General features: G+C 55.9%; 1 protein-coding gene across 2 annotated transcripts; it reads left to right on the top strand.

Moving 5' to 3' along the window:
- Window positions 1–273: 273 nt before the first annotated feature.
- Window positions 274–9,264, top strand: NEUROD2 (neuronal differentiation 2). Of its 2 annotated transcripts, XM_077806417.1 has the most exons (2): window positions 274–306; window positions 8,389–9,264. In XM_077806417.1, exon 2 carries the CDS (start codon window positions 8,473–8,475, stop codon window positions 9,262–9,264), a length of 792 nt encoding a protein of 263 aa, XP_077662543.1. In that variant the 5' UTR covers window positions 274–306; window positions 8,389–8,472. The 2 variants fall into 2 exon arrangements, with proteins under 2 accessions (XP_077662543.1, XP_077662541.1); XM_077806415.1 differs by lacking the exon at window positions 274–306 and having other exon boundaries at window positions 8,194–9,264.
- The last annotated feature ends 861 nt before the right edge of the window (window positions 9,265–10,125 follow it).

The raw sequence follows: 10,125 nt of genomic DNA, 5'->3' as shown, positions 1-10,125 counted from the left end.
AGGCTGCCAGCAAAGGGGCCAATCGGTGCCAGTGGCCTCGTTGTGATGTGGGAGCTGGGTGGAGACCCAGCAAACTCGTGTCCTGCAGACACCTGGTGGGAGCCCAATTCCCCACACAGCTTCGCTGGGCTGGTTTGTGACCAGCTACCGAGAGCTGAACTGGCCCGAGCCAGCGAGATGGGCTGTTCAGGTCCGAGGCCAACGACAAACGCCCCCATCCAGAGGGGGGAATGGCCACAAGGGCACCAAACGGGAGCCCCGCAGTCCCTGGCTAGCCCAGCCCCGGGCTCCCTCCCCAGATCTGCAGTGCCCCTCATCCTGATCCACAGCCCCCACTCCACCCCCCGCTATCCCAGCCCTTGGCCCTCTTCCCAGATCTGCCAGGCCCCTCATCCCGATCCACAGCCCCCACCCCACCTCCCACTAGCCCCACCCTGTGCTCCCTGAACCAGCTCTGCCAGGGCCCCTCGTTCTGACCTGACATCCCCCTGCTATCCTAATTCTGGGCTCCCACCTCCCACCCCACTGCCTTAAAGCAAGTTACAGCTCATCTTAAAGTCCTCAGTCATCCCCTTCCTCTCTGCACCAGGTTCTTCGGGGAACTTTCCTGGGCACGGGGCCTCAGGGTTCTTCCAACAATGAAAAAGGAAACCCAGAGGATCTCCTCCTACCCCAGGGGAATCAATTCACAGCCCTTCATAGCGTCCAGTTCCCCCCGCCTCTCCCGGCCTGCCAGCTTACCTTCCTTCCAAGCAGCTTCCCCAGCCCTTCTCTTTCTGGCCCCCCTCCAGGGTAATCACCACAGGAGCTAACTCTCCCCCCCCCCGGCCCCCTAGCTCTCTTCAGGGCCTTCCCCTTGGCCCCTCCCGCCACACTCCTACTGCCAGGCATTTCTCCTCTGATCCCCTACCTACGCTGTCGCCCCAGCCCTCATCAGGCCCAAGCTGGGTGTACCTGCCTGGTCATCTGGGGAGCAGGACCAGCCTCACTTAAAGGGGCCAGCCACCCTGTGAGGAGGGGAGGGGTGAAAGCCCTCCTCCCTGGGACAGCTGACTAACCCACCAGGTATCAGGTAGTGGGCACATGTGGGGTTTGGGAGCAGCCTGCCCTCGCTGCTCGCACATCAGCTGAGCCATCCCCGGGGCTCACCTGTCTGCCGCAGACAACAGCTGAGCCGTCCAGGACGAAGGGCCCGGTCTGCCACACGCAAAGCAACTCCCTGGCTCGGGTCACCTGAAGGCCTGAGGCGGGATCTGCAGCTGTACGGGCAGAGACCAGCTCTGGGAGCTAAAGGACCAGCAATTACCTGGCTCCTAAAACACTGGGGACAAAATGCGGCACCCTGTTCCACACAGCACAGGTCCCGTTGTATATACCTTGTGCCTTAGACTGTAAATTCTTCCTGCTGGGCACCAGCTGTTTGTTCTGGGTGCAGCACCTGGCTCATGACGGGGGCCTTTGGGTGCTACCGTAATACAAGGGAAAATGTGAATCATCCCCAGATGAGATGCGCTAGGGGGCTCATGCGTCCCGCCGCTGCTTGGGCATCTGGCTAACGAGAGGCCTGCTGTCTAAAACCTGGCCTTACTTTGGGCACCTGCCTATAATCGAGGGCACACTGTGGGGTGGGGGTGCAATTCTCTGAAGGCATGCAGACCTGGACCACAGTGCCAGGGAGGAAGAATCCACCTTCCCTTCATTGGTACCCGCAAATACCGACACCCCGAGACGACTGGGAGACACAATCCGGGAGAGCACACTGACATGGTGTGGCTTTGTCCAAAGAGCACCCTTGGGCTTGAGCCCTGGGGACAAGCAGCCCCTTGTTTAGGTGTCTACGTAGCAGCTGGATTCTGCTGAACGTTTGAGTGGGAGCAGCAGGGGGAGGCGTGGAGGAATTAACCCTCTGAAAATCAGCCCCATGTGTCTGGGGGGAAGAAGGGGGGGATTGATGCCACCTTGCACTGGCCACATCTGCATCTCAGGCCAACTGCCAGCTGCTACTCCCAGGGTGGCTTGGGGAGGGGGCCAACGAGGAAGTGGGGGAGGGGGGGAAGGGAGCTATCCATTAGAGAAAGTCCACAGCACAATTAAGACGCGTTTTGGTTTCCATCTCGCAGCTCTCCTTTCATCCGCTCTTCCTTTTTCATGTCTCCGCTTCCTTCTCTTTCGGAGCGGCCGTGCATGCTGATGAGCCCAGGCCACTCGCAAAGCCCAGTCGCTCCTTTTCAGGTCAGTGGACTTGACTGGACTCCCCGTTTGAGCTTCTGGTGGCTTCCCCCCGAGTTTGAGGGGTTTTTAATGCCATCTCCTTAGTCCCTAAGCTGCTTCTTGGGTGGAGCTTTTTAAGTCACTTCCTCCCCCCGCCAGTCTGCTCCAGAACTGTGACTTCCTTGGTCTCTTACCTTTATAATCTATATCCGCTTTAAGGCACCTACAGTGGGCATTAGGGGGCCTGGGAATTGCTGAGAATCGGGCCTTTTGTAACTTTCAGTTGCTCTCTCAGAGTTTTATACAGCTACCCATCACCGTAGCCTCTGGCTGCGTAACCTAACAGCAATAGCCAAGACCCCAATGGACTTGCTCCTTGTCCGTTGCCTAGTTTGGTGGCTACATTTTAGCGCCACAGAATATTTATCATTTGTTATTATTTATAGTGCAATGACGTCTACAGGCCGCAGCCAAAACTGAAGCCCCATTGTGCCGGGCACAGTCCAGATTCATACCGAGCGACAGTCCCTGCCCCAAAGAGCTTACAGTCCAAACAGACTAGATCTAGGATGGGAAAGGAAACTGAGGCACAAGGGGGTGAACCCCGCAAGGTCACTCAGTGAGTCAGCGGTGGAGCTCGAACTCAGGCCCCTGTAACTCCCATCTGTAGTAGGAAGGAGGGATATAAGGTGAGGTTGGAGAGGCAGGACTCCTGGGTTCCACTCCTGGCTCCACCACTGACACGCTACATGACCTTCAGCAAGGCATTTCCCCCATCTGTGCCTCAGTTTCCCCTTCTGAAAAATGAGGGTGGGAACACAGGGCGGCTTGCGAGGCTAAATTCACTCCTGTCGGTAACGGGGTTTGATGGGCTGGTATAGCAGTTGGTGAGGAAAAGATACAAGTTGCATGACTTTGCCCATCCTCTGGCCAGCTGGCCCTGGTATATTTGGGCTGGAGACTCAGGCTGCCCCACGGGCCTGACCTTGGCTCATGACCTCTTCCGAGCCCTCGTGGAGGAGGGGATGGAGAGACGGCCAAGGTGGGTGCGTCCGCACCGCCCCCCGTCCTAGTTTAAATGACAACGCAAGGTGCGAGGCAAAGGGAATCGGGCCCCGACTTTCCTCCTGGCTCTTAGATGGGCGAGGTGACTCCGTAAACAAGCCTCCGCTGGCTCCATCCTCCGTGTGTGCTGCGGGTGCTCACGTGATGGGGGGCATCGGCTCCCTGCACAAGAGCTGTGCCGGAGAGGCAGCCTGCTTGAGCGAACGCTCTGGATGCTGCTGCGTCTGATGCCCTCGCAAGCTGCCACCTCCCTCCCCTCTGCGGTGGATGCCAGTTCGTGCTCTCGGGAGACGGGTCGAGAGACACACTTTGGATCTTAATATGCTAAGACGAGGAAAATCAATTTCAATCTCCACAACGCGGGAGCAGCAGAGCAGAAGGGGAGTGAGCATTTCCCAGTCACTCGGCAACCGCGCAGTCTTGAAGGCAAAATAAATAAATAAATCCACGGCCAAGGGCGAGCGGAAGACGGACGGAGGCGTGGGCTGAGGCCGGGGGCCAGGTGGCGCGGGCGAGCCCCGACTGGGGCCGCGGCGAGAAACGGGGAGTGGGGCGAAGGGGAGATCTGGGGGTTGCCTTCCCCCAGCGAAATGCATGGCACTGCTGGGTCTGCACAGCCTGGTGCAGAGATATGGGCAGTGAAGCTGTGGGATCCCCGTCGGTGAGTGGGTTTTAAGAACAAGCTGGACAAATGCCCACCAGGGACGGCTCACTTGGCCCCTTGCTGACCTCCTGTGGTCCCTTCCGGCCCCGCCGAGCCCCCTCGCGGCAGGGGTTATCTTCAAGGTGCCAATAGGCTCCCGGCTCTTTCAATGTTCACAGAGCAGGCCTCGCTTGGGCGGGTGTGCGTGCATGGGAAAACGTGTGAGCATGAGTACGCACGCTTCTCCATGCATGGACATGTGTGTTCACCTCTATGTGTGTAGGCATGTACGTGAGCACACACGTGTCCATCCATTCACACTAGCCCCTGCATCTCTGGCCCTGGCTTTGTGACTCACACACACCTGGGATCCAGGCAGACAATGGTCCCAGCTCCTGTTTTGTAATCCCTTCTGCTGCCGAACAGCTCTCACGCCAGTTCCTGAAGGTGTGGCACCTCTTGGGACGCGTTTCACCTGAAGATCTGCCTTCTCCGGAATACAGAAGTTGGTTGATAATAAACCTTGGGCCTACGTGGGGCTGACAAGGCGCCTGGCTCACTCTCAGATCTGGGCCATAGCTGGGCCTGGACATGCCTAGGTTATTACTACTTGCTCAGCGGGAGGGTACAAAATGCCCGTCTGATCACCTGGGTGCCTCATTCGGCCAGCTGGGCGTGGGAGACATTGCGTCCTGTGGTCAGTTCCTGGGATCTCGCGTGGAAGACAGAAGCCCAGAGGGGGAGATTTGAACCATATCCCAGCAGACATTTGTCGAAGCAGAAGGGGAGGTAAAGCCACACAATCAGCTTTGTTCAGCTTCACCTGCTTTCTCACCCGGCTTTGTCCAGGGAAAGGCCTACACAGGGGCCTGCGACAGGCCTGGCTAACCGTACCTCGGCTCCAAGGTGGCGTCCGAATCGGCCAGCTCTGCCTCCCTCAGGAGAGTTCAGCCTCTATCGATAACCCGGAGCTGCTGCTGAATTGGTCACTCTGGTTTAAAGAGAGGGAGAAAAGGGAACGGACACCTGGGGACCTTTGATGAGTGGCTGTTTCTCAGCTGAGAAGGAGGCGGGTGTGTTGAGAAAGGCAGTAATGACGCCCCATTATGCTGTATGGGGGCTCGCCATTACCCTGTTATTACCCACTGCAAGTTTGCAAACACGACAGCAGCGAGCATCCTAGCTGGCAAGCCCGGCCCTGTGATTATGCCTCACAAAGTCAGGGGCTTGTTCCTAGCCGGGGTCAAATCTGGGAGCGGCTTGATTTTATCCTTCTCTTTACAGGTAGAGCCAAAAAATAGAACCACACTCCTGGATTGTTAATTCAGCCGTGTGTGTGTTGGGGAGGGGGCAGAGAAAGACAGAGGAAGGGGTGTGTGTGAGAGAGAGGGGGTGTGTGTGTAACAGGGGAAGGTGTGTGTGTGTGTGTGTGAGAGAGAGAGAGAGAGAGAGAGGTGTGAAATATAGGAAGGGGTGTGTGTGACAGAGGGTGTGTGTGTGAGAGAGAGAGAATGGGGGCAGTCTTTGTGCACAATATTGGCAAATGCCCAGACATTTACCTACCCTCTAACCTGTTTAGTGTGTATGTCGGGTGGGGGGGGGGGGAGCTAATCAATAACACAGCCCCTCCCCAGATACAATTCCACCTTGTGTGGGGATTGGATACAGCAGAAAGGAGTGTCCTCTGCTAGAAACCTTCCCTGGCACCTGGCTCTGGGGCCCTCCTCGGGGGGTGGGGGTGACATAAATTTGGGAGCCTCCCCCGTGCCCCCCCCCCCCGCTACCGCCTGGTCTCCTTCCCCTGGTTCGCTGGTGGCAGATCTGGGGAGGGAGCGAGGCTTGTCATTTTTTTGCAGCCTGCAAACCGCCCGGGCTAGATCTGGGTCCCTCGGTGCAGCCCCCCAGCCCCCCAACATCCCCCCTGCCCCCCCGCGACAGGAGCCTGCCCCCCACATTCCAGGGGGGCGTTGCTCCGGCTCGCTCCCTACACCCCATTGTTCAGCCCCCGCGCTGCTTCCTTGCCCGTGGTCCCATTTTGCAGCGTGTGGGCAGATCTGTAGATTTGGAAAAAAAAATTTTTTTTTTTCTTTTGGACTACAGAGTGACAGATGGCGATTCCTCCTTCCCCAGAGAGAAAAATCTCCCTGAATGCAGGCGCATGTCAATCATTGGCTCTCATGTGATCGCTCCGGCCGATGACGTGCCAACCATATGGCATGAGCATCAGAGCCGGTACCCCCTTTGCTTGGTCGAGATGCCACTCTCGCCTCCTTTTGGATAGCGCACTGAAGAAAGCTGAGCACCTTAAGGAGCAGTGCCCGAGTCCCAGAAGATGCTGGGGACAAGGAAATAAGAATCCCCCCCCGTTAGCTTTGAAGGTAAGTTATGTAAGAAGTGCAGGGGGGGTGCGGGGCTGGAAACTTGAATGGATAAAAAGCAACTTCCAGGGGCTTGTGGGGGGGGGTTCTCCCCCCCCCCCCCGAACTGGGTTTATTTTATTTTTTTTAAGATCCGATCTGCTTTTTGGTTGAGGGGGGCGGGGAGCCTCATTGAAATGCCCCCGATTTAAGAGGGCATCGCTCTACAAAAATGAAAATACACCCAATAAACTATCTTCCATCTGTTGTCCCACCCGGGAACCAGACAGCTCTGTGTATCTGCACACATCGGGTAGGAACAAAGATGAAGCTGGAGATTTTTTTCATTTTTTGACGGAGGCGAGGCGTCTTCAAAATCAGAAGGCTCCGGCTTTAATTTTTTGCTGGTTAAAAAAATAAAATAAAAAATTGCACACAGACTCACACACACACAGAGAGACACACACTGAGACACACACAGAGAGACACACAGACACACACAAATTGACATGAGATCGCTCCCTTCAGCCGCCTGGCTGGAGCGAAAGATTCTGGCGGCGAGATAAACCTTGCAAAGCAGAGGGAATTTGCTAGTTACAGCTCGCGGGAAACACACTCCCGCTGCAAACTCCGTAGTTTTAGCAAGACACTCCCGTGTCTGGGAGCAGGGCTGGCCTCGAAGGGGCATTTTTATTCTTCAGTTGGATTTTTTAATGTCTCTATTTTTAAAAAATCGTTAACTGCGCTGGTTTGGTTTTAGTAGCAGCCTCTGAGGGGCAGATCTGGAGCCGCAGCTGGGGTGTGAATTATGTCTCGCCCCATACAGGGGGCTTGATCGAACCCGCAAAAACGGGGCGTGGGCAGGGGACAGTGATCGGATGCAAAGTTGGACAGCTGGGCCGGGGTCGGGGGGGTGCCGTGGGTCGGATCGGGCCGGTCTGGGGAGAAGGGAGGGAGGTCAGAGTTATTCATAATAATGGGAATGACCTGATCCCTGTTTCAAGACGGGCGAAGGATGGGGGGACACGGGTCTGTTCTGACCCACACGGAAGGAAAAGTTGAAGAGTGTTCGCAGTGTCTTGGCCCGCAATGAATGGAGCAGAAATTGACACCCAGGGGGAGGAAGTATCAGCCGGGAAGGTGGGGAGGGGGAGAGAGACGCGAATGGGGTGAAATTGGTTTCCTAGCATTTAAATCCCAGCCCTGAGCCAAATGGGACGGAATAAAGACGGCGGGAAATAAAAATAAAAAGTAATTTAATTTTTTTTTAAATAACCGGGAGTTCAGAATGAATTGTGAACCCAAATCGATCAGCCAAACGAGACGCCCTTTCCCGGGATCCGTCGCAAGGCGATGGGGAAGCCAGTTAATTGTAATCACACTTCGAAACGATTGGATCGTTTTGACGAGGGATCTGGAGCGGTATCTCAGTCCTTCCGATGGCAATTTCTCCACCCTCCCAGCACACGCTGGGTTTCCATCTCTCTGTGTGTGTTCCGCGTGGGGAGGGTTTCTCACCAGCTGACTGCAGGGCGGAAAGTCAAGGGCAGAATGGCCATCAAACGAGCATCCCTCCCCGCCCCCCTGCTTCGTCTCCATGGCCAACTGCACCCCTCTGCCCTCCGGTTCGGCGCCTGGGGAAGCACCAATGCAAATCGCGTGCCCCCCCCCCACCGGCAAAAAAAAAAAATCGAATCGCTGGCCAATCACCCCCCCTCCCCTCCACGGGTCAGGGGCTGAGATGCTGCTGAGCCCCCGCTTCATGCAGCCGAGCCAGGGGTCAGGGGACGGAATCGCCGCCGGGGCGGGACGCAGCCGAGACAATGAGCTGGGGGCCGGGGGGTGGGGGCGGGTTGGGAAGGAGCCTGGCTAAAATGTTTCCTCTCCCTCCTCCCCCGTTTCCCCGCTCCAGCCATCATGTTGACGAGGCTGTTCAGCGAGCCCAGCCTGCTCCCCGACGTGCAGAAATTCCCCAGCTGGGCGGAGGAGTGCGAGGAGGATGACCGGAGCGACAAGGAGGAGCGGAAAGGGAAAAGCTGCCCGCTGCAGGAGGAGCAGCGGGAAGGCTCCTTGGGCGAAAACAAAGAGGAAGGGGACCTAGGCGGGGACGAGGAGGAGGAGGAGGAGGAGGAGGAGGAAGGCGCGGAGGAGGCCGAAGGGGACCGGCCCAAGAAGCGCGGCCCGAAGAAGAGGAAGATGACCAAGGCCCGGCTGGAGCGCTCCAAGCTGCGGCGCCAGAAGGCCAACGCGCGGGAGCGGAACCGAATGCACGACCTGAACGCGGCGCTGGACAACCTGCGCAAGGTGGTGCCCTGCTACTCCAAGACCCAGAAACTCTCCAAAATCGAGACGCTGCGGCTGGCCAAGAACTACATCTGGGCGCTGTCCGAGATCCTGCGCTCGGGCAAGCGGCCCGACCTGGTCAGCTACGTGCAGACTCTGTGCAAGGGCTTGTCCCAGCCCACCACCAACCTGGTGGCCGGCTGCCTCCAGCTCAACTCCCGGAACTTCCTCACGGAGCAAGGCCAGGAGGCCGCCAGGTACCACGGCCCCAATTCTTCCTTTGCCCTGCACCCTTACACCTACCAGTGCCCCCGGCTCTCCGGCACCCACTGCCAGTCCAGCACCATGGCCAGCTCCCACGCCCTGCGGACACACGCCTACTGCGCCACCTACGAGAGCCTCTATGGGAACGCCTCCCCAGACTACAACAGCTCGGAGTACGACGCCCCCCTCAGCCCCCCCCTGTGCATTAATGGCAACTTTTCCCTCAAGCAAGACTCTTCCCCGGACCACGAGAAAAACTACCACTATTCTATGCATTACTCTGCCCTGCCAAGCTCCCGGCCGGCCGGCCACAACCTGGTGTTTGGCTCCTCTGGGGTGCGCGGCGGGGTGCACTCCGAGAACATCCTGCCTTATGACATGCACCTGCACCATGACAGAGGCCCGATGTACGAAGAGCTCAATGCGTTTTTCCATAATTAACCCCCTTGTGACCACTGGAAATCCATCCCCCCCTCCTCACGACTGCACATAGCAACCCCGCCCCCCCCCCCCCAGAAACCCACTTCCATTCTGCTCTAGGTTTTAAATGTCTCCTCCGCCCCAAAACTGTGAACGTACAATTGTTAGGTGTCTCCCTGTAACACACACACACACAAAGCTAGACTTTGCTCAACTCACGGCTGTATGTGAACTAGTATCCCCCTTTACTTGTCCCCCAAGGATAGCAGACCAGGACAGAGTATACACGGACAAGAAAATTTACTTTGGTGCAATATATATATATATAGAAAATGTACAAATATTATTGTTACAAAAGCTAGCCTTCGGGTTTGCAGTCGGTTGGAACAAGTGTCCATTCTGGCCACATGGAAAGAGAGTTTTAGGGAGAAAAAATTGGAAAATTAGAAAGCCCGTACCACTATTTAAAAAAAAAATCATAATGTGGACAGTAAAAAAAGGGGGGAGGAATGGAGAAATAAAGCAATTTTCCCTCCCCTCAAAAGTAAAGTATATTGTTTGGCAACACATCAAAGTAAATTTTAAACAATGCCAGCTCGTTGGGTTTTGTTTTTTTTTAAATTTTATTTATCAGGATGCTTGTAGAAGGGGTTATCTCAGACCAGGGGAATTCTATATTCTTTCCGAGGATTAAATAAAAGATCCCATGGAAGTGTAATGAAGAAACACACAATGTTTGCCTCTTCAAATCAGCATTTCGATGCAGTAAGAACTTTTAGAAGCAATAAAGAGGCAAACAGAAGATAAATATATATATCTATATATATCTATGCAAGTAGGCTCTGAACTAGAAAAGTAAAACACAAAAGAATTCATATGGAA

Source organism: Eretmochelys imbricata, chromosome 27 (assembly GCF_965152235.1).
Source record: "Eretmochelys imbricata isolate rEreImb1 chromosome 27, rEreImb1.hap1, whole genome shotgun sequence".
In the NCBI taxonomy this organism is placed as follows: domain Eukaryota; kingdom Metazoa; phylum Chordata; order Testudines; family Cheloniidae; genus Eretmochelys; species Eretmochelys imbricata.
The sequence above is the reverse complement of the archived record's forward strand: the minus strand, read 5'-3'. Positions and strand labels throughout refer to the sequence as shown.